This window comes from Orcinus orca, chromosome 12, assembly GCF_937001465.1.
Source record: "Orcinus orca chromosome 12, mOrcOrc1.1, whole genome shotgun sequence".
NCBI classification, from domain to species: domain Eukaryota; kingdom Metazoa; phylum Chordata; class Mammalia; order Artiodactyla; family Delphinidae; genus Orcinus; species Orcinus orca.
Genome location: NC_064570.1, coordinates 46,946,794 through 46,971,373, shown reverse-complemented (window position 1 = coordinate 46,971,373; position 24,580 = coordinate 46,946,794). Strand labels below are relative to the sequence as shown.

Genomic DNA, 24,580 nt, shown 5'->3' with positions numbered 1-24,580 from the left:
AGACTGAAGAGCTTCCTTTAGTATTTCTTGTGAGACAGGTATGCTAGCAACAATTTCTCTCAGCTTTTCTGTATCTGGAAATGTCTTTAATTTTACCCTCATTTTTAAAAGATAATTCCACTGGAGAAAGAACCTCAGGTTGACAGTTTTTTTTCTTTCAACATTCTGTCTGGGGGCCTTGCTCTCCTTCTCCACCTCCTTTTTTAAAGACATAGTTTTTTTTGGCATAGTTTTAGGGTCACAGCAAGTTTGAGAGGAAGGTACAGAGATTTCCTGTGCACTGCCTCCCCTCCACCCGGATTATCTGTGTCCCCCACAAAAGTGGTACACAACTGATGAACCACACTGGCACAGCATAACCATCCAGAGTCCATCACTTACGTTACGGTTCACTCTTGGTGTTGGACCTTCTGAGTTTGGACAGATGTATAATGACATGTATCCACTATGACAATATTGTACAGAGTATTTTCACTGCCCTAAAAATCCTCTGTGCTCTGTTATTCATTGTTCTCTCCTCTCTCAACTGCTGGCAACCACCGATCTTTTTACTGTCTCCATAGTTTTGCCCTTTCCAGAATGTCATACAGTTGGAGTCATACAGTATGTAGCCTTTTCAGATTGGCTTCTTTCACTTAGTGATGTGCATGTCTTTTCAAGGCTTGATAGCTCATTTCCTTTTAGCACTGAATAATGTTCCACTGTCTGGATGTATCACAGTTTATCCACTCACCTATTGAAGAGCATCTTGGTTTCCTTCTTTTGATGAGAAGTCAGATCTCATACTTATTGTTATTCTCCTGTGTGTAATATTCCCCCTTTCTCAGGCTGATTCCAAGATTTTCTCTTTATCCTTAGTTTTCAACCGTGTTACCTTGTGACCTCGGAGATCATATAGAAATGCTTCCAGACTGGAAAGATAAACAGGTGTCCCCAGGTGGGAAGTTTGGGGAGCGGGCATTTCATTAGAGGGAGCAATGTGAGGAAAAGCCTGACCTCAGAGGAGGAGAAACTGACCTGGTGCCTCTTGTCAGGTGCATGGCATAGGAGGAGGGTGCATTGAGTGCTACCGCTAGAGAGGAGGGCGAGGACCAGCACACAGAGGGTTTAGATACCGTGCTCAGAAGTTTGGACCATATACTGTTGACAGTGGGGAGCCACTGGATGGGCTTCAAGGAGATGAGGAGTAAAATCAGATACAGTGGTTTTTTTAAAATTAAAAAATTTTTAAATTTTATTTATTTTTTATACAGCAGGTTCTTATTAGTTATCCATTTTATACATATTAGTGTATGCATGTCAATCCCAATCTCCCAGTCCATCACACCACCACCTCCACCCCTGCCACCACTTTCCCCCCTTGTTGTCCATACGTTTGTTCTCTACATCTGTGTCTTAATTTCTGCCCTGCAAACAGGTTCAACTGTACCATTATTCTAGGTTCCACATATGTGCGTTAATATACGATATTTGTTTTTCTCTTTCCGACTTACTTCACTCTGTATGACAGTCTCTAGATCCAACCATGTCTCTACAAATGACCCAATTTCATTCCTTTTTATGGCTGAGTAATACTCCATTGTATATATGTACCACACCTTCTTTATCCATTCATCTGTCAATGGGCATTTAGGTTGCTTCCATGACCTGGCTATTGTGAATAGTGTTGCAATGAACACTGGGGTGCATGTATCTTTTTGAATTATGGTTTTCTCTGGGTATACGCCCAGTAGCAGGGATTGCTGGGTCATATGGTAATTCTATTTTTAGTTTTTTAAGGAACCTCCATTCTGTTCTCCATAGTGGCTGTATCAATTTACATTTCCACCAACAGTGCAAGAGGGTTCCCTTTTCTCCACACCCTCTCCAGCATTTGTTGATTGTAAATTTTCTGATGATGCCCATTCTAACTGGTGTGAGGTGATACCTCATTGTAGTTTTGATTTGCATTTCTCTAATAATTAGTGATGTTCAGCAGCTTTTCATGTGCTTCTTGGCCATCTGTATGTCTTCTTTGGAGAAATGTCTATTTAGGTCTTCTGCCCATTTTTTGATTGGGTTGTTTGTTTTTTTAATATTGAGCTGCATGTGCTGTTTATATATTTTGGAGATTAATTCTTTTTTTTTTTTTTTTTAGCATTTGAGAACTTTGGTTTATTGAGTATTTATCATATGTCATGCACTATTCTGCCTTAAAGTTGCTCACAATTTGCTGTAGGGAGACAAGCAAAAAAGTGCATTCAAATGTTACAGTTTCTGTGATAAAAAATATGTATGGGATACAACAGGGTACAAAGGAAAAATGGTCATTTCAATCTGGACAGAGCTCATTAAGTTTCTTGAATCTGTGGGTTTGTAATTTCCATCAAATTTTGAAAAAATTTCAAACAAAATTTCTCCAAGTATTTTTGGTCTCTTCTATTCCTTCTGTGACTCTAGTTACATGTATGCTTGAGGTTGTCCCATAAGTCACTGAGGTTCTTTTTTTTTTTCTTTTTTGGCTTCTTTCTTTTTTTTTTTTAACATCTTTATTGGAGTATAATTGCTTTACAATGGTGTGTTAGTTTCTGCTTTACAACAAAATGAATCAGTTATATATATACATATGTCCCCATATCTCTTCCCTCTTGTGTCTCCTTCCCTCCCACCCTCCCAATCGCACCCCTCCAGGCGGTCACAAAGCACCTAGCTGATCTCCCTGTGCTATGTGGCTGCTTCCCACTAGCAATCTACCTTAAGTTTGGTAGTGTATATATGTCCATGCCTCTCTCTCGCTTTGTCACAGCTCACCCTTCCCCCTCCCCATATCCTCAAGTCCATTCGCTAGTAGGTCTGTGTCTTTATTCCTGTTTTACCCCTAGGTTCTTCATGACATTTTTTTTCTTAAATTCCATATATATGTGTTAGCATACGGTATTTGTCTCTCTCTTTCTGACTTACTTCACTCTGTATGACAGACTCTAGGTCTATCCACCTCATTACAAATAGCTCAATTTCGTTTCTTTTTATGGCTAATATTCCATTGTATATATGTGCCACATCTTCTTTATCCATTCATCTGATGATGGACACTTAGGTTGTTTCCTACTCTGGGCTATTGTAAATAGAGCTGCAATGAACATTTTGGTACATGACTCTTTGAATTATGGTTTTCTCAGGGTATATGCCCAGTAGTGGGATTGCTTTTGTAGTTTTTAAAGGAACCTCCATACTGTTCTCCACAGTGGCTGTATCAATTTACATTCCCACCAACGGTGCAAGAGGGTTCCCTTTTCTCCACACCCTCTCCAGCATTTATTGTTTCTAGATTTTTTGATGATGGCCATTCTGACTGGTGTGAGATGATATCTCATTGTAGTTTTGATTTGCATTTCTCTAATGATTAATGATGTTGAGCATTCTTTCATGTGTTTGTTGGCAGTCTGTATATCTTCTTTGGAGAAATGTCTATTTAGGTCTTCTGCCCATTTTTGGATTGGGTTGTTTGTTTTTTTGTTATTAAGCTGCATGAGCTGCTTATAAATTTTGGAGATTAATCCTTTGTCAATTGCTTCATTTGCAAATATTTTCTCCCATTCCGAGGGTTGTCTTTTGGTCCTGTTTATGGTTTCCTTTGCTGTGCAAAAGCTTTGCAGTTTCATTAGGTCCCATTTGTTTATTTTTGTTTTTATTTCCATTTCTCTAGGAGGTGGGTCAAAAAGGATCTTGCTGTGATTTATGTCATAGTGTGCCCTGCCTATGTTTTCCTCTAAGAGTTTGATAGTGTCTGGCCTTACATTTAGGTCTTTAATCCATTTTGAGCTTATTTTTGTGTATGGTGCTAGGGAGTGATGTAATCTCATACTTTTACATGTAGCTGTCCAGTTTCCCCAGCACTACTTATTGAAGAGGCTGTCCTTTCTCCACTGTACATTCCTGCCTCCTTTATCAAAGATAAGGTGATCATATATGCGTGGGTTTATCTCTGGGCTTTCTATCCTGTTCCATTGATCTGTCTTTCTGTGCCAGTACCATACTGTCTTGATTACTGTAGCTTTGTAGTATAGTCTGAAGTCAGGGAGCCTGATTCCTCCAGCTCCGTTTTTCATTCTCAAGATTGCTTTGGCTATTCGGGGTCTTTTGTGTTTCCATACAAATTGTGAAATTTTTTGTTCTAGTTCTGTGAAAAATGCCAGTGGTAGTTTGATAGGGATTGCATTGAATCTGTAGATTGCTTTGGGTAGTAGAGTCATTTTCACAATGTCGATTCTTCCAATCCAAGAACATGGTATATCTCTCCATCTATTTGTATCATCTTTAATTTCTTGCATCAGTGTCTTATAGTTTTCTGCATACAGGTCTTTTGTCTCCTTAGGTAGGTTTATTCCTAGATATTTTATTCTTTTTGTTGCAATGGTAAATGGGAGTGTTTTCTTGATTTCTCTTTCAGATTTTTCATCATTAGTGTATAGGAATGCCAGAGATTTCTGTGCATTAATTTTGTATCTGCTACTTTACCAAATTCATTGATTAGCTCTAGTAGTTTTCTGGTAGCATCTTTAGGATTCTCTATGTATAGTATCATGTCATCTGCAAATAGTGACAGCTTTACTTCTTCTTTTCTGATTTGGATTCCTTTTATTTCCCTTTCTTCTCTGATTGCTGTGGCTAAAACTTCCAAAACTGTGTTGAATAAGAGTGGTGAGAGTGTGCAACCTTGTTTTGTTCCTGATCTTAGTGGAAAAGGTTTCAGTTTTTCACCATTGAGGACGATGTTGGCTGTGGGTTTGTCATATATGGCCCTTATTATGTTGAGGAATGTTCCCTCTATGCCTACTTTCTGCAGGGTTTTTATCATAAATGGGTGTTGAATTTTGTTGAAAGCTTTCTCTGCATCTATTGAGATGATCATATGGTTTTTCTCCTTCAATTTGTTAATATGGTGTATCACGTTGATTGATTTGCGTATATTGAAGAATCCTTGCATTCCTGGAATAAACCCCACTTGATCATGGTGTATGATCCGTTTAATGTGTTGTTGGATTCTGTTTGCTAGTATTTTGTTGAGGAGTTTTGCATCTATGTTCATCAGTGATATTGGCCTGTAGTTTTCTTTCTTTGTGACATCCTTGTCTGGTTTTGGTATCAGGGTGATGGTGGCCTCATAGAATGAGTTTGGGAGTGTTCTTCCCTCTGCTATATTTTGGAAGAGTTTGAGAAGGATAGGTGTTAGCTCTTCTCTAAATGTTTGATAGAATTCTCCTGTGAAGCCATCTGGTCCTGGGCTTTTGTTTGTTGGAAGATTTTTAATCACAGTTTCAATTTCAGTGCTTGTGATTGGTCTGTTCGTATTTTCTATTTCTTCCTGATTCAGTCTTGGCAGGTTGTGCCTTTCTAAGAATTTGTCCATTTCTTCCAGGTTGTCCATTTTATTGGCATAGAGTTGCTTGTAGTAATCTCTCATGATCTTTTGTATTTCTGCAGTGTCAGTTGTTACTTCTCCTTTTTCATTTCTAATTCTATTGATTTGAGTCTTCTCCCTTTTTTTCTTGATGAGTCTGGCTAATGGTTTATCAATTTTGTTTATCTTCTCTTGGAACCAGGTTTTAGTTTTATTGATCTTTGCTATCGTTTCCTTCATTTCTTTTTCATTTATTTCTGATCTGATTTTTATGATTTCTTTCCTTCTGCTAACTTTGGGTTTTTTTTGTTCTTCTTTCTCTAATTGCTTTAGGTGCAAGGTTAGGTTGTTTATTCGAGATGTTTCCTGTTTCTTAAGGTAGGATTGTATTGCTATAAACTTGCCTCTTAGAACTGCTTTTGCTGTATCCAATAGATTTTGGGTCATCGTGTCTCCATTGTCATTTGTTTCTAGGTATTTTTTTATTTCCTCTTTGATTTCTTCAGTGATCACTTCGTTATTAAGTAGTGTATTGTTTAGCCTCCATGTGTTTGTATTTTTTATAGATCTTTTCCTGTAATTGATATCTAGACTCATAGCGTTGTGGTCAGAAAAGATACTTGATACAATTTCAGTTTTTTAAAATTTACCAAGGCTTGATTTGTGACCCAAGATATGAGCTATCCTGGAGAATGTTCCATGAGCACTAGAGAAAAATGTGTATTCTGTTGTTTTTGGATGGAATGTCCTATAAATATCAATTAAATCCATCTTGTTTAATGTATCATTTAAAGCTTTTGTTTCCTTATTTATTTTCATTTTGGATGATCTGTCCATTGGTGAAAATGGGGTGTTAAAGTCCCCTACTATGAATGTGTTACTGTCGATTTCCCCCTTTATGGCTGTTAGTATTAGTCTTATGTATTGAGGTGCTCCTATGTTGGGTGCATAAATATTTACAGTTGTTATATCTTCTTGGATCGATCCCTTGATCATTATGTAGTGTCCTTCTTTGTCTCTTCTAATAGTCTTTATTTTAAAGTCTATTTTGTCTGATATGAGAATTGCTACTCCAGCTTTCTTTTGGTTTCCATTTTCATGAAATATCTTTTTCCATCCCCTTACTTTCAGTCTGTATGTGTCTCTAGGTCTGAAGTGAGTCTCTTGTAGACAGCAAATATATGGGTCTTGGTTTTGTATCCATTCAGCCAACCTGCGTCTTTTGGTGGGAGCATTGAGTCCATTTACACTTAAGGTAATTATCGATGTGTATGTTCCTATTCCCATTTTCTTAATTGTTTTGGGTTCGTTATTGTAGGTCTTTTCCTTCTCTTGTGTTTCTTGCCTAGAGAAGTTCCTTTAGCAGTTGTTGTAGAGCTGGTTTGGTGGTGCTGAACTCTCTCAGCTTTTGCTTGTCTCTAAAGGTTTTAATTTCTCCATCAAATCTGAATGAGATCCTTGCTGCGTAGAGTAATCTTGTTTGCAGGTTTTTCTCCTTCATCACTTTATTTATTTATTTATTTATTTATATTTTTATTTTATTTATTTATTTTTTTCCGGTACGCGGGCCTCTCACTGTGGTGGCCTCTCCCGTTGTGGAGCACAGGCTCCGGACGTGCAGGCTCAGCGGCCATGGCTCACGGGCCCAGCCGCTCCACGGCATGTGGGATCTTCCCGGACCGGGGCACGACCACGCATCCCCTGCATCAGCAGGCGGACTCTCAACCACTGCGCCACCAGGGAAGCCCTCCTTCGTCACTTTAAATATGTCCTGCCAGTCCCTTTAGCTTGTAGAGTTTCTGCTGAAAGATCAGCTGTTAACCTTATGGGGATTCCCTTGTGTGTTATTTGTTGTTTTTCCCATGCTGCTTTTAATATGCTTTCTTTGTATTTAATTTTTCACAGTTTGATTAATATGAGTCTTGGCGTATTTCTCCTTGGATTTATCCTGTATGGGACTCTCTGTGCTTCCTGGACGTGATTAACTATTTCCTTTCCCATATTAGGGAAGTTTTCAACTATAATCTCTTCAAATATTTTCTCAGTCCCTTTCTTTTTTTCTTCTTCTTCTGGAACCGCTATAATTCAAATGTTGGTGCGTTTAATGTTGTCCCAGAGGTCTCTGAGACTGTCCTCAGTTCTTTTCATTCTTTTTTCTTTATTCTGCTCTGCAGTAGTTATTTCCACTATTTTATCCTCCAGGTCACTTATCCGTTATTCTGCCTCAGTTATTCTGCTATTGATTCCTTCTAGAGTATTCTTCATTTCATTTATTGTGTTGTTCATCATTGTTTGTTTCATCTTTAGTTCTTCTAGGTCCTTGTTAAATGTTTCTTGCATTTTCTCTATTCTATTTCCAAGATTTTGGATCATCTTTACTATCATTATTCTCAATTGTTTTTCAGGTAGACTGCCTATTTCCTCTTCATTTGTTAGGTCCGGTGGGTTTTTATCTTGCTCCTTCATCTGCTGTGTGTTTTTCTGTCTTCTCATTTTGCTTATCTTACTGTGTTTGGGGTCTCCTTTTTGCAGGCTGCAGGTTCATAGTTCCCATTGTTTTTGGTGTCTGTCACCAGTGGCTAAGGTTGGTTCAGTGGGTTGTGTAGGCTTCCTGGTGGAGGAGACTAGTGCCTGTGTTCTGGTGGATGAGGCTGGATCTTGTCTTTCTGGTGGGCGGGTCCACGTCTGGTGGTGTGTTTTGGGGTGTCTGTGGACTTATTATGATTTAGGGCAGCCTCTCTGCTAATGGGTGGGGTTGTGTTCCTGTCTTGCTAGTTGTTTGGCATAGGATGTCCTGCACTGTAGCTTGCTGGCCGTTGAGTGAAGCTGGGTGCTGGTGTTGAGATGGAGATCTCTGGGAGATTTTCACCATTTGATATTATGTGGAGCTGGGAGGTCTCTTGTGGACCAGTGTCCTGAAGTTGGCTCTCCCACCTCAGAGGTATAGCACTAACTCCTGACTGCAGCACCAAGAGCCTTTCATCCACACAGCTCAGAAGAAAAGGGAGAAAAAGTAGAAAGAAAGAGTTAATAGGAGAAAGAAATAAAGGAAGGAAGGAGGGAGGGAGGAGGAAGGAAGGAAGGGAAGGAAGAAAAAAAGAAGATAAAGTAAAATAAAATAAAGTAAGATAAAATATAATAAAGTTATTAAAAAATAATTATTAGGAGAAAAAAACAAGAACAGACGGATAGAACTCTGGGACAAATGGTGGAAGCAAAGCTATACAGACAAAATCTCACAGAGAAGCATACACATATACACTCACAAAAAGAGGAAAAGGGGAAAAAAATCATAAATCTTGCTCTCAAAGTCCACCTCCTTAATTTGGGATGATTCGTTGTCTATTCATGTATTCCACAGATGCAGGGTACATCAAGTTGATTGTGGAGCTTTAATCCGCTGCTTCTGAGGCTGCTGGGAGAGATTTCCCTTTCTCTTCTTTGTTCTCACAGCTCCCAAGGGCGCAGCTTTGGATTTGGCCCTGCCTCTGCGTGTAGGTCGCTGGAGGGAGTCTGTTCTTCGCTCAGACAGATGGGGTTAAGGGAGACGCTGATTCGGGGGCTCTGGCTCACTCAGGCCGGGAGGAGGGAGGGGCACGGAGTGCGGGGCGAGCCTGCGGCGGCAGAGGCCAGCGTGACGTTGCACCAGCCTGAGGCACGCAGTGCATTCTCCCGGGGAAGTTGTCCCTGGATACCGGGACCCTGGCAGTGGCGGGCTGCACAGGCTCCCCGGAAGGGGGGTGTGGACAGTGACCTGTGCTCGCACACAGGCTTCTTGGTGGTGGCAGCAGCAGCCTTAGCGTCTCATGCCTGTCTCTGAGGTCCACACTTTTAGCCGCGGCTCGCGCCCGTCTCTGGATCTCCTTTAAGCAGCGCTCTTAATCCCCTCTCCTCGCGCACCAGGAAGCAAAGAGGGAAGAAAAAGTCTCTTGCCTCTTTGGCAGGTCCAGACTTTTCCCCAGACTCCCTCCGGGCCAGCCGTGGCGCACTAACCCCCTGCAGGCTGTGTTCACGCCGCCAACCCCAGTCCTCTCCTTGCGCTCCAACCACAGCCCGAGCCTCATCTCCCAGCCCCACCCGCCCCGGCGGGGGAGCAGACAAGCCTCTCGGGCTGGTGAGTGCTGGTCGGCACCGATCCTCTGTGCGGGAATCTCTCCGCTTTGCCCCACGCACCCCTGTTGCTGTGCTCTCCTCCGCGGCTCCGAAGCTTTCCCCTCTGCCACCCGTTGTCTCCACCCGTGAAGGGGCTTCCTAGTGTGTGGAAACCTTTCCTCCTTCACAGCTCCCTCCCACTGGTGCAGGTCCCGTCCCTATCTTTTTGTCTCTGTTTATTCTTTTTTCTTTTTCCTACCCAGGTACGTGGGGGGTTTCTTGCCTTTGGGAGGTCTGAGGTCTTCTGCCAGCGTTCAGTAGGTGTTCTGTAGGAGTTATTCCATGTGTAGATGTATTTCTGGTGTATCTGTGGGGAGGAAGGTGATCTCCGTGTCGTACTCTTCTGCCATCTTCCCGGAAGTGATCGAGATTAATTCTTTGTGCATTGATTCGTTTGCAAATATTTTCTCCCATTCTGAGGGTTGTCTTTTCGTCTTGTTTGTAGTTTCCTTTGCTTTGCAAAAGGTTTGAAGTTTTATTAGGTTCCATTTGTTTATTTTTATTTCCATTACTGTAGGAGGTGGATCAAAAAAGATCTTGCTGTGATTTATGTCAAAGAGTGTTCTTCATATGTTTTCCTCTGAGAGCTTTATAGTGTCCAGACTTACATTTAGGTCTCTAATCCATTTTGAGTTTATTTTTGTGTATGGTGTTAGGGAGTGTTCTAATTTCATTCTTTTACATGTAGCTGTCCAGTTTTCCTAGCACCACTTATTTAAGAGAGTGTCTTTTCTCCATTGTATATCCTTGCCTCCTTTGTGATAGATTATTTGACGATAGGTGTGTGGGTTTATCTCTGGGCTTTCTATCCTGTTCCATTGATCTATCTTTCTGTTTTTGTGCCAGTACCATATTGTCTTGATTACTGTAGCTTTGTAGTATAGTCTGAAGTTAGGGAGTCTGATTCTTCCAGCTCTTTTTCTTTCCCTCAAGACTGCTTTGGCTATTTGGGGTCTTTTGTGTGTCCATACAAATTTTATTTGTGAATTCTATCAAACATTTAAAGAAGAGGTAACTCCCATCCTTCTCAAGCTCTTCCAAAAAACTGAAGAGGAAGGAACACTCCCAAACTCATTCTATGAGGCCACCATCACCCGATACCAAAACCAGACAAAGATACTACAAAAAAAGAAAATTACAGACCAATATCATTGATGAATATAGATGCAAAAATCCTCAACAAAATACTAGCAAACAGAATCCAACAACACATTAAAATGATCATACACAATGATCGAGTGGGATTTATACCAGGGATGCAAGGATTTTTCAATATACACAAATCAATCAATGTGATACACCATAGTAACAAACTGAAGAATAGAAACCATACGATCATCTCAATAGATGCAGAAAAAGGTTTTGACAAAATTCAACACCGATTTATGATAAAAACTCTCCAGAAAGTGGGCATAGAGGGAACTTACCTCAACATAATAGAGTCCGTATACAACAAACCCACAGCAAACATCATCCTCAATGGTGAAAAACTGAAAGCATTTCCTCTAAGATCAGGAAGAAGACAAGGATGTCCACTTTCACCACTATTATTCAACATAGGTTTGGAAATCCTAGCCACAGCAATCAGAGAAGAAAAAGAAATAAAAGGAATACGAATTGGAAAAGAAGACGTAAAACTGTCACTGTTTGCAGATGATATGATACTATACATAGAGAATCCTAAAGATGCCACCAGAAAACTACTAGAGCTAATTAATGAATTTGGTAAAGTTGCAGGATGCAAAATTAATGCACAGAAATCTCTTGCATTCCTATACACTAATGATGAAAAATCTGAAAGAGAAACTAAGGAAACACTCCCCTTTACCATTGCAACAAAAAGAATAAAATACCTAGGAATAAACCTACCTAGGGAGACAAAATACCTGTATGCAGAAAACTATAAGACACTGATGCAAGAAATTAAAGATGATACAAATAGATGGAGAGATATACCATGTTCTTGGATTGGAAGAATCAATATTGTGAAAATGACTCTACTACCCAAAGCAATCTACAGATTCAATGCAATCCCTGTCAAATTACCAATGGCATTTTTTACAGAACTAGATACAGTGTTTTTTGTTTTGTTTTGTTTTTTTGTGTGGAGATGCTGGGGACCGACAGATATGTTTTTTAAGAGCTCCTTAAAGCAGTGATGTGGTAGATTTGTTGAAGTCATTCTTGAGGGAGGGAGACCGGTTAGGAACTTACTGCAGTAGTACTTGGTAGCAGTGAAAATGAAGGAAGAGTGACTAGTTTTAGGGCTATAAGGATGATAAGCAGGATTAGTTGTTAAATGACTATGGGAGGTGAGGGAGAGGAAGATGACCTGGCCGACTCCTAGCTTCCTGTCTCCAGGGTATGGAGAAGCTGTCTCGGGTGGGTGGGGCAGTGTTGAGTTTGGGACGTGAGTTTTTCCTGTAGGACGTTCTAGTGGAGATGTCCGGTAGGCAGCCAGCTATATGGGTCTGCACTCAGCATGGCAGTCCTGGATGGAAATTTATATTTGAAGCTGCATAGGGTCGAAAATGACGGCAAGGGTGTTGATGAGATGGTCAAGAGACAGTGTGCAGGGTGAGAACAGCAATACATTAAGGTCACGAAACACCAGTGAGCTTAGATCTAAGTCAAATGCAGGGTAACAGGAGCCTGCAAAGGAGATTGAGAAAGTATGTCCAGAGGTAGGGGTAGAACTGGGCAGGGGTGTGGGGCTGGTGTCATGAAAGCCAAGAATTGAGAGTCCAACACCTTAGAGAGGGGAGGACGGAAAGTTCATGAACATGAGCCCAGCTGAGAGGCCACCGAACCCGGCAAGGGGTCCCTGGTAACCACGTCTGAACCTGGGCAAGAATGCGAAGCAGGCGCTCGCTATGTGTAGCCTTGATATTCTGCTCCCCTACATTCGGGATTTCCATTGTTCCTCCTCGTCCTTCAGAAGCCCAGCACTGTATCCTCAAAGTCTATTCTCACATGGTATATTCAACTCAAATAGTAGCTGAAAGTGTTACTCTGGGGAATACATGTCTCATCAGTGGTAAGAAAAAAGGCTGGGCTTCCCTGGTGGCGCAGTGGTTGAGAGTCCTCCTGCCGATGCAGGGGCCACAGGTTCGTGCCCCGGTCCGGGAGGATCCCACATGCCGCGGAGCGGCTGGGCCCGTGACCCATGGCCGCTGAACCTGCGCAAAAAAAAAAAGGCTTAAGATTTAATGGTGGAATTTCAAACAGATACTTTTAAATGTAGGGTTGTTTTTGGTTTTTTTCTGATTCTGACTTTCTTTTTCATTGTCCAAACTTTTTCTTTTTTTATATTAGCTATCTATTTTATACATATTAGTGTATATATGTCGATCCCAATCCCCCAATTCATCCCCCCCAACCGCTTTCCCCACTTGGTGTCCCTTAAATGTAGGGTTTTTGAGTTGGAAAGAGGTTTAGGATGTCTGAATCAGTCCAACTGCCTTCAGTTCCATCAGATAAAAATTGAGAGTTAATTACAGAAATTACTTGCCAGGCACTGTGCTAAGTGCCACTTGTACACCAGCAAGTGAACCTCAACTCCCTGTGGTTGGGTAGCTTTAGGGTGAGTGGAGAAGACAGGCACTTATACACTAACTTCAGTACACCGACAGGTAAAAGGGAGCATGGAGAGGTTATAGAAAGTCTTCTGGAGAAGGTGGTAACTCAGGGAAGGAGTGGGGGCAGGTGAAGAAGGTTACAGGTAGAAGGAACAGCCTCAGATATGCAGGGAACCGCAGGCACTTTCACTCGCTAGAAGCTAAGGCATCTAAGGAATGCAAGAGATGAGGAGGGCCCTGAACGTTGTGCTGTAGGTCGCTGACCTTCGGGTGTGAGGGATGAAGGAGATGGAACAGGTGAGGTTGATCTCAGCTTCCTGGCTTGGGGAACTCAGGAGATGATGCCACCATTCACTAACATGGGGACTAGCTGAGAGCAGTTTCTTGTGGGGAGGGAGAAAGTGAGGTGCTTGTGGGACATCAAAGTGGGATATACCCCGAAGAGATGAATGAGTTAGTTGTGAGCTCAGGGGGAGAGTCTGGGCTAGAGAGGAAAAACAGATGCAGAGATTCAGTGATCTGTTCAATATCAAAGCTGGTTGGTGGCAAGACCTGGCCTGGGGAAGGGAGGAAGGTAAGGATTGAGAGCTCAGGCTCTGGAAGCTGCCTGCGTGGTGTAAGTCCCTCTTCTTTCACTTACTTGATATGCGACCTGGAGTAGGTTAAGCAATCAGAGCCCCATAGTCCTCCCTTGTAAAATGGGGTGTATTGTTTCCTGTTGCTACTGAATAAATTGCTACAGTCTTCAAACAGCACAGATTTATTATCTTACAGTTCTGGCATCTGTAGTCTGGAAACAGCTAAAATCAAGGCAGGGCTGTGTGTTCCTTCCGGGGAGTCTAGGGGAGGATCTGTCCTTTGCCTTTTCCAGCCTTTATAAGCTGCTTGCATTCCTTGGCTTGTGACGCCCCCCTTCAGCAGAAGCATCGTGTTACCTCTGCTTCTAGCATCACATCTTCTCTGACACACCTGCCTCTCTCCTTCCCTTGTAAGGAAGAGTAGATTGGAGGGGAGAATTGGGAGTTTGTTTTTGGTCATGTGAAGTTTGCTATGCCTGTCAAATATCTAAGTGGAGATCTGTTAAGTAGGCAGTTTGAGTTCAGAAGAGAGGCCTGGGTGGAGATATGAGATGCAGTGAGGGAAGTTACTTCAGAGGTCTTTACCCACAGTGGGTTTCAGTGTTTAGAGATGAAGATGATGAGAAGAAACTAGCAGAGGAGACTGAGAAGGAGCCATCAGTGAGAAAGGAGGAGAAAGAGTCATGTGTTGGAAGCTGAGCGCAGAAAAGTTTAAGGAGCGAGTGATCATGTCAAATACTGGTAGATACTATTATTATTACAATTCACCACACTATATTCTCGTACTCTGGGGGAAATCTATTTCCAGAAGACCTCTGAAATTAGTTTGAGGAACCATTTCTAACATCACCTTTGTTGTCAAATGAAGTTCTACTGCAGGGTCCAGGGCACTGGGCTGGTAGACACGGCGCCCGAAGGAAGGCCTGGTGAGGTAGCAGAAGTGCACCATCGTCAACAGTTTTGTCACTGGCCCTGTCAGTGCACTCGCCAGAAGCCCAGCTGCCCTCCTGGAGTGAGCCTGGTGAGGGATGGCTGTGGATGCTGTAAAATCTGTGCCAGGCAACCAGGGGACACCTGCAACGAAGCTGACCTCTGTGACCCCCACAAAGGGCTGTACTGTGACTACTCAGCAGACGGGCCTACGTACGAGACTGGAGTGTGTGCATGTAAGTGTTTCCTTCTGCACTGGCTGGCGAATGTGGAGTCTAGACAGGATTTTTGCCTGCAATTGTTACTTTGGAATAATCAGCTTAATGTGACTAAATAAGAGGTGGGTTTAGTTTCCATGCACCAGTGAGACTAGCCTTCTCATGTTGGACACCATGTGAAATGAGCAGATGTTACACACACATTCAGAAACCTGTTACTTTTATTGCATTGAAATGATCTTGCAGTTCTTCTCAGGTAATTGCTTTTAATGATAAAAATAGGAGAAATTATGTAAACGGCCTGACTCATTAAAGTGCCACAAATGACAGCTTTTGTTAATACTGTCAGAAGCAATCTGAATTCAACCTTTTCTGTGACTAAAAAATAATCTTTTTTAAAATGTAAGGATGTATATCTAGTATTCAGACATACAGCTTTAATCTCAGTCTTCCCAACTAACCGTCAAGTTACTGTACTTTAAAAATTTATTTTATTTTATTTTTGGCTGCGTTGGGTCTTCGTTGCTGCACACGGGCTTTCTCTAGTTGCAGCGAGCGGGGGCTACTCTTCGTCGCGGTGAGCGGGCTTCTCACTGCAGTGGCTTCTCTTGCTGTGGAGCACGGCCTAGAGCTCGCAGGCTCTAGAGGGCAGGCTCAGTGGCTGTGGCGCACGGGCTTCGTTGCTCCACAGCTTGTGGGATCTTCCCGGACCAGGGCTCGAACCCATGTCGCCTGCATTGGCAGACGGATTCTTAACCACTGCGCCACCAGGGAAGCCTAAGTTACTGTACTTTTTACTGAGGCACATTTGTAAATAGAAGGTAGGGGCACCCCACATCACAACAGGATCCTCAGCTTTATGGGCCTCAGCTCTGGAGACTGCTTGAGACCATCTAAACCTATGCCTTGACAATAATTCAGGATACCGATTTATTGAGGATTAAAAAAAAATTTTCTAAGGGAAGAGAAGTACTCATGTCAGCTGGGTGGTTAAGTTACTCTGTAGAAAAGTCTAAGTGGGAAGGAAAACTACTAGCAGAAGTTTGGTTGTAAGTATGGAATGAGAGCACATCTCTGGAGTTGGACTGAATGTGTGGAACAGTTCAAGTTGATAGCCTGATGCCCCTGTCAGCACTTGACTATTGTATATTGGTTAAGAATGTAGGCTCTGGGTTCAAATTCTGAGTTCTGTCTGCTGAGTGACCTTGATCAAGTTGCTAACCTCTCTGTGCCTCAGTTATATTATATGTACTTCCTATTTTATAGTTGTTAGGAGGATCAAATGAAATGAAGACACAAAACCCAAAACACCTAACACAATATCTGGTATGTAGTAAATTCTCAAAAATGTTAGCTATTACTTATGGAAATTCAACAGGAAAAACGTGATCTATCAGACTCTGGCATTCAGGATACCCCTTTCTCCCAAACAGTGCCAGGCAAGGTATTTCATTAACCTAACAAACACTTAGTGAGCATCCACTACTGAGCTAGACACTGTGACCAGCAGGTGGGGACACAACAGGGAAAAAAGAGATACAGGTCCTGCCCTCGCGGAGTCAGAGTTTATTGTGTCAGACAGATCTTTCCACAAGTAATTTTATGTACAATGTGATGAGTATTGTAACAGAGCACAGCCATGAGGATGGGGGTGGGGATGATCTATAACTGGGGTCACAAACTATGGCTCAGGGACCAAATCCACCCCACAGTCTGTTTCTGTAAATAATGTTTTATCAGAGAACAGCCACACCAGTTCAGTTACATATAGTCTTTGGCTGCTTTACAATAGCAGGGTCTAGTAGTTGCAACAGAGACCGAATGGTCTATAAAGGCTTAAGATATAACTTTACAGAGAATGTGCTGATTCATCATTATAGAACAATGGTTTTTAAACTTTTTTTTGGTCTGAGGATCCCTTTAGTCTTAGAAATTAATGAGGAACCAAAGAGCTTTTGTTTATTTGAGTTACCTCTTGGTATTTAATGGATTAGAAATTTAAAAATATTTACTAATACGTTTAAAAATAACAAACCCATTGCAAATTAATAATATATTATTTGTGAAAAAATTTTACTTTAAAAACAAAGAAATTAGAAAAGAGTCGAAGTGGAATTGTTTTACATTTTTGCAAATCTCTCTAATGCCTAGCTTAACAGAAGATAGATTCTTACATCTGCTTCTGCATTCAATATATTGCTATATGTTGTTTTAGTTTGGAATATATGAAGGGATTCCAGCCTCACACAGATACGTTGTTGGAAAAGGAAGGAATATTTTAACAGACTTTTCAGATAATTGTGAATATTCTTTTTTCATATTATATTAAAACTTGAGAAGTGGAGTTTCCCAAAAATTAGCTGCATCACTGCTAATCGTGTGGAATCGGAAACCAAATCAATGACCTTTTCAGACTCTGTGACATTAAAATACTTTCCTCTATTCAAAGACCCACTTGGAATGGGGCTTTTCCTCAAGTATAATTTTGTAATACCATGCACTGGTTATTTGGAAAATACCAGTTTGGAGCAATGGGTTATATGGATATTTTAAAAAATCACATTAGTTAGTACCAAAATTATCTGAAGAGTCTACATATTGGGTAGCTATAAAGATCTCAGTGGTGGACACAAGTTTTCCAAAATTCTAATTTTTGCTCAAAAGCTTAAATTCTGTTACTGGCAACAAGTACTGTCAGTTGTTTTCCTTGAAGTGACAGGCTCGTTTCGTTGATTTTCAAGAAAATGTCTGCCAAATACCCAAGTCTGAATAACCATGAGGTATCTGTCAAGCATCTCTTCAGGGGAAATTACCACTAAAAAAGTGGTTACTTTGGCCCACAACCCAAACAATAACATAGGTGCTTTTCCTAGAGATAGCTATTGTACTTTGGTACACTATCTAGAGAAAGGCTCTATGTAACTTCCTGTTTTGTCACACAGAATATTAAAAAGACATGTATATTTGATCACTCAGATTTAATAAAATTAGTAATTTTTACTGTGTCATTAAGGACATTCTTAGGTAGAACTAAGAACTTTAAAAAACAGTACGTTTACGTACAGGTGTATGGCAAGGAAAAATAGTGACTAACCTGTACGGTTTGATTCACGCTGAAGTGTCAGCAGTTTTAGCCACTGCTGCTTTTGCACCATCAGCACAAATGTCAACACAGTGAAGTCAGTCACATCTTAGTATTCTGAAAAGGTTTTGACCTTCCAGTTCTGTGAAAGGTCATCAGCTACTGTGCAGTATTGTAAACAATTTATGATTTCTTCACCCATTCACTTATCCTAACTCCCTAGGAATATATCCTAGCCTGTTGTTGGGCATCTGGGGATATCTGTCTCACCAGCCATCAACGCAGCTCTGAGGTTTACAGTCATTATCCCAGTTCTATACTCATAGTGATTTTTTATTAACTTTACTCAAGAACAGGGAACAGGGTCTTAATTTTGAAGGTGACTACTCAGGGCTGATAATCTACGATATAATGAAAATGTCTAATTTTCACTTTTTTTTAATTTGCGGTACGCGGGCCTCTCAGTGCTGTGGCCTCTCCCGTTGCGGAGCACAGGCTCCGGATGCGCAGGCTCAGCGGCCATGGCTCACGGGCCTAGCCGCTCCGCGGCATGTGGGATCCTCCTGGACCGGGACACGAACCCGTGTCCCCTGCATCAGAAGGTGGACTCTCAACCACTGCGCCACCAGGGAAGCCCTCATTTTCACTTTTTACAGATGTTCTGTGAAGGAGGTTTCACATGTGGCCTAAAAAATTGAGAACTATATTTCATAAAGGAGATAGCAATTTCCTCTGTGGTTTATAACTGGAAGTCTAGACTATCAGTTATGGCTTCTTTGGTGATTTTGCTCTTCTCTCTTTTCAGACCTTGTAGCTGTGGGATGTGAGTTCAACAGGGTACATTATCATAATGGCCAAGTGTTTCAGCCCAATCCCCTGTTTAGCTGCCTCTGTGTGAGTGGGGCCATTGGATGCACACCTCTGTTCATACCAAAGCCGGCTGACAGGCACTGCTCTAGGGCTAAAGGTGGAAAGAAGACTGATCAGTCAAAATGTGGCCTGGGGTCATCACAACAGCAGCTGTCAACAAGCTACAAAACAATGCCAGGTACTCATAAGTAGAACTCTCTCTCATGTATGACTTCGCCTGGTTTTCTTTCATGTTCCTTTTATGTACCACAGGAACTAAGGAGGTACTTACTGATTGGTGATCAGTGTGAGATTTAGTTTGAGTGTGCCACCATGCTCAGTCTCTACCTCAGGCAGGTATGCTCTGAGTATCTGTAAAGGGAACTTTATAATGTTTGAGTTTTTCCTTTTTTTTGGCCGCACAGCTCATGGGATTTCAGTTCCCTGACCAGGGATTGAACCCACGCGACGGCAGAGACAGCACTGAATCCTAACCACTAGATCACTAGGGAACTCCCCAAATATTCCAATTTTTGAAAGCTCTACTAGGTCAGGAAAACTCTTACTACCTCTACTTATTTCCATTTAACCTCTTCTCAGGCAAACTGACCAAGTATTATCCACATGTACCCTGGCCTGGAAAAACTTTTATCTGTATTGTTCTGTTATGGGCAAGAAGTATGAACCATCCAGTTCCAAAAATGTCCAAAGGCAACTTTTCCATATGGTAAAAGCAGAAATGGAAGGCTATGATCAAAAATATTTGAGGGTACATTGATTTGTAAACATTTCTAAAAACAGATAAAACTAATGTAAAATTACCCTTTCATTCACTGAAAATGAAGCTTAACAATTACCAACTTCTGTAAATAAATGTGCACACAGGCATTTTTAAGTAGGTTACCCAGGTATGTGTGTAGTCAGAAACTTGTAATGAGAATCTTTATTACTCACCTGGAGCACCTGGCCATTTACAGTTGGCATCAGTATATTCACAAACCTTATAGTTTGGCTGCTCTAAGCTAGCACCTTATTTAGGTGCCAAGGCTTTTTGGGGACAGGAGTTTCAAAAATGCCAGCAGATGAAGCACAGGTGAGGAAGGACTCAAAAAGGGCAATACTGATGCCTGGTTATTATTCACATCTGTGCTTTCATCCAGAAATTAAGAATGCCTTTTTCTTGAAATTTGGAGCTTAGTAAATGAAAGATGCCATGGAAATATGGAATACTTATGTATGCTAAAGACTCCTAAATTCACTTATGTGGATAGTTAATAAAAGCAACTATAATCAGAGAAATGAGTCTTAGATCTTCAAAAATGAATTCTTAAAGGAACATCCTCTGGGATTCCAATTATGCCAATTCAAAAAACTTTAACAGGTTACGGCATATTGGCATTCACCATCCGTGGTTTTAAGCTAACCGCGTGATACTGTTAATGCTCTAAAAGTTTTGAAAATATAAGCCAAATTGTTTTTTTTAACAAAGGTACAAGAACAGTTGATTTTCTGCATTGGATCTTAGTGACTCAGTGTTAAGTTCTTAGAACCCATGCGTGAACCTCCCTGGTGAGACCACTGTAGAACAGCAGTTGTCCCCAAGGCCAGGCCTTTGGGTCACGGTCAAGTTGGTCTCATTTGTGAAGTCAGAGCAGTTTCAGTGGATTCACTTGGAACCTGGTTGGAGGAGGCGTCAGATGGTCATTCTTAGTGGTCAGTACTTTGCTACAGAAAATGAGAAAATCTCCCAAGTGCGCTCTAGTAATTAAAATATAGGCCTAGATATGTTTAAAAGGAAGTATATGTTCAGTTTAATGTCTCTCCTCTGCTTAACTTTGAAACTGTACTTATGGGCCCAAACAGGAGTTTGCTTTCAAAGTTGAGCACAATGACACACACATACTTTAAGATATATTTGTGATAGTAATTTATATACTTAATTCCAGACAGTCTACAGTTGGAATCTAGCTTTTGCTTTGTCAGCAGGAAGCATGCAATGACATAATGCCCCTATGCTTTTCTCACTGCTCACCGAACACTGAACTTGTACTTTGAAAATTTCTTCTAGTTTTCTTGCCCTTTAATGAATGTTAAGCAATTGCTGAACTGCAGCTCTTGGCTTAACTCTAAGCGGGGTTCTTGGTAATATGATAATCTAACCTACCTTTATTTATTGCAGATGCATGCCAAGCTTTTAACCTGCTTCCTGCGCTGAGGTCTTTAAACTGTTGTCTACCTTCCAGGTATCTCCATTTTTCTGCTTCCTCTCCCTCAGTTCTGTGTGCAGTGGCGAGATCCTACTGTAATAACACTGACAACAGTATCAAAGTATCACTTTATTCAAAGATAGCACATACTTCAAAGTGACTCTTCCCTATCAAGAAGGCATTTTTTTGAGGGGGGGTGGGTGGTTCCTTTTTAAATTGACATTTTAATGTAGGCTGAATTTTGCTGTGTTAATTGCAGACTCAAATCTCCACCTTACTCCCAAAGCACCCACTTTAGGATGCATACTAACCTGAAGGAAATGCTTTGAGACAATGAACCAATTAGTAGTTTGCTTAAAATGAACCAAGTGCCTGATTCATTCATGAGCAGAACAAGAGGGAAGCTCCCCATGGATTTACAAGATGGAAGAATTATTATGCACTCTTTATATTTTCATTATTCACCCCCTTCCCCTCCCTTGTTTCTCCTAAGCTGCAGGCAGTGGAGGGGGGCTCTGCCTATCCAACCCACTCACCCATAGATCCGTCCATGCATTCCGAAGTGATATGAAATGTCTAGACAACAGAGGGAATACCATAGGCCTGATACCATAGGGAATGTAATAGTTAAGCTGAGTGAATAAAATGGATTGCACATTTTTCATGACTTAGTATAAGTATTTAGATTAGTTCAGTGTAACGTAGAGAATTTTCTAAAAGACTAGATTTTAAAAAGTGGAGAAGAAAATAACTGGTCTCATTGATAGCTGAATTCTCAAATGTAACTTTTGTATTTTAGATTTTAACATCATGAAATTTAACAGTAAGACCACCTTGTTCTGATTAATATCTTGAATTCCCTAATCCTACTGATGTCTGTTTCAACATCTGTTGAAAATAACATCAAGCATGAGGCAAGAACCAGGGAAAAGGCAGATATCCATCAAAGCATAAGCTTGTTTAGTACTCAGAGGATGGGCTACGCAGAAAGAAGCAAATGGGTACTTTACTCAGTTTTTCAAAGATAAAGTATTTTTATTCCTCCTAAGATACTGCACTGTAATACTTGATTGAAAGATAATTTGGGGAGTGGGAAAAAGAGAAAAATTAGACCATAAGCTTATTTTATTCTGAATTACTTTATATAAAGTTCAGATCTATTAACTATTAGCTTAAAAATAATGATTAAAAATTATCTACCTACATGAATACATATATATTTATACACATGCACTCCCTCCTCCTTTATTTTAGCTTATAGGAATCTCCCACTTATTTGGAAAAGAAAATGTCTTGTGCAAGCAACGAAGTGGACCCCTTGCTCCAGAACATGTGGGATGGGCATATCTAATAGGGTAACCAATGAAAACAGCAACTGTGAAATGAGAAATGAGAAAAGACTGTGCTACATTCAGCCTTGTGACAGTAATATATCAAAGACAGTAAAGGTAAAGTTTAAGTAGATTTAACTTCATGATAATTCAATATTGAAACTCCTGAAAAGTATGTGTGTGTCTATGTATGTGTGTGTTTTGGAAGTGTTTATTAATAAAACCACTTCATTATCTTAAAGTCAAACTATCTTGGAGGAAAGCAGATATTAACTGCACTTTGTGGGAAAAATTTCACCAAGCAGAGAGGTAATGTTAGGGTATCTAGAATCAACAGGTTAACAGCTTACTAGTGTGGGTCTTGATCAGCCTGATTTGTTGGGACACCCCACCATGTATATTGTTTTTCCAGAGAGGATCCTTTTCAGATTCTACCTTCTTTTTCCTATATTAATTTTATGTAGTGGAATCAGAGCAATTGATAAAAGATTTTGGTTGCTACATCATAATTATAAAAACATTAGGAACATCAGAGAAGTTCTGATCTTATGTATCACCAACTTGGAGAGGGAACCACACTATTTCCAAAATGCTTTGCTTAGCTACTACTTGCCAAAGGACTATGATACAATAATACATACTCTTAAGATTGCTTGGTATAACTAGAGCTGGTCCTGCTTCTGTGACTGTCTCGAGTAATTTTTAGAAATGCTACAAAACCAATCTTATCCCTAAGTAAGTTATTCCCTATCCTATTTATTAGAAAGCTGACAATTTCAAAGGGATTAAGATGTTCATTCATCTATCCATCTACTTAAAACTGTCTGAGCCATATTAGAGAATTTAAGTCTTGGCCCTTAATATTAAATAAACAGAAATTTTCATTTATTGTGGAACTAAGTCAAGGGTAGATAGCAGAAAAACATTGGGGAGTGGGTCCTATAATATGATGGAGGAAGCACAGGGAGGACTTCCTAGGTCCTCTGGTGAGAGGGGATTTTAAAGGCAGAAAAGAAAGGGCTGGATGTCACTAAATGGCAACTATTAATGCCCTGAAATTATATCTGTGTATTTATGTAATAGTCCACAAAGTATCGCTTTTCTGAACTACTGTAATCAAGTTTAAAGAGTGACTTCTTAACGTTATATATCTTTTCAGATCCCCAAAGGAAAAACATGCCAACCTACTTTCCAACCCGTCAAAGCTGAAAAATTTGTCTTTTCCGGATGCTCAAGCACTCAGAGTTACAAACCCACTTTCTGTGGGATATGCTTGGATAAAAGATGCTGTGTCCCTAACAAGTCTAAAATGATTACCATTCAGTTTGATTGCCCAAACGAAGGGTCATTTAAATGGAAGATGCTGTGGATTACATCTTGTGTATGTCAGAGAAACTGCAGAGATCCAGGAGATATATTTTCTGAGATCAAGATCCTATAAAACCAAGCACATGGGGAAAAAGTTAAGGTCAATCATGTCATTACATCAAAATTTAAAATGGTTTTAAAAGGGTGGCAAATCTGCCTTATTGGTTTAAAACAGTAAGAATGCCTAGCTAATTCTCAGATAACTGTATTTAAGGCATTAGAAGCTTTAAAAAAGGTTCTCCTAAAAATATATGTAAAATACGAAAACCTTAAAATTGAGCTCTTAAAGTGTATAATTATGTAATACAAAAGTATTTGGTTCCATCTACATATTCCATAATGAAACGTTATACAATTTACAAGAGAACATTTTATTCTATAAAATAATCTGAAATGATCTGTTGAAGCTATATAAAAAGCATATTAAAGTTTTAAAACTGTACTTTGACAATACAGCCTAGGCTCCAATCACATAATCATTATAGGGTGAGCAAGATTTTCTAGATTAAATCTTAACTAGGAATAAGACTAAGTTGTAAATATATTTATTATTTCCATTGCTCTATCCTGAATATCAGTTTACTAAGATTTCTCTTGGAAGGAAAAAATGGAACTTCTTTGGCCACTGTTGACAACTGTAATCTAAATTTTTATACCAAATACTGTAAAAAACTTAATTTCCAAGATAAAGACCAAGAGCAGTATCCTTACTCTGAAAAGGAAAGAAATTTAAAAAATAACATTAAAGAAAGCACCCAACAGATTTTTCTGGCTTGAAAATAAATTGTTGCTCAAAATTACTTCCTTAAATGATAAATCACCTATGAATTTTAAATATAAATTGTGATTAAAGATAAATTAATGTTGAAGACTAAAACTGGAGATTTATAGTAACTGGAACACTTTC

The 24,580-nt window shown here is 40.3% G+C and overlaps 1 protein-coding gene across 1 annotated transcript; it reads left to right on the top strand.

Moving 5' to 3' along the window:
• Window positions 1-13,922: 13,922 nt before the first annotated feature.
• On the top strand, window positions 13,923-23,787 carry CCN6 (cellular communication network factor 6). The gene is made up of 4 exons (XM_033418629.2): window positions 13,923-14,854; window positions 18,724-18,966; window positions 22,229-22,422; window positions 23,465-23,787. The coding sequence occupies exons 1-4, from the start codon at window positions 14,551-14,553 to the stop codon at window positions 23,744-23,746; spliced, it is 1,023 nt and encodes a 340-aa protein (XP_033274520.2). The 5' UTR covers window positions 13,923-14,550; the 3' UTR covers window positions 23,747-23,787.
• Window positions 23,788-24,580: the final 793 nt, after the last annotated feature.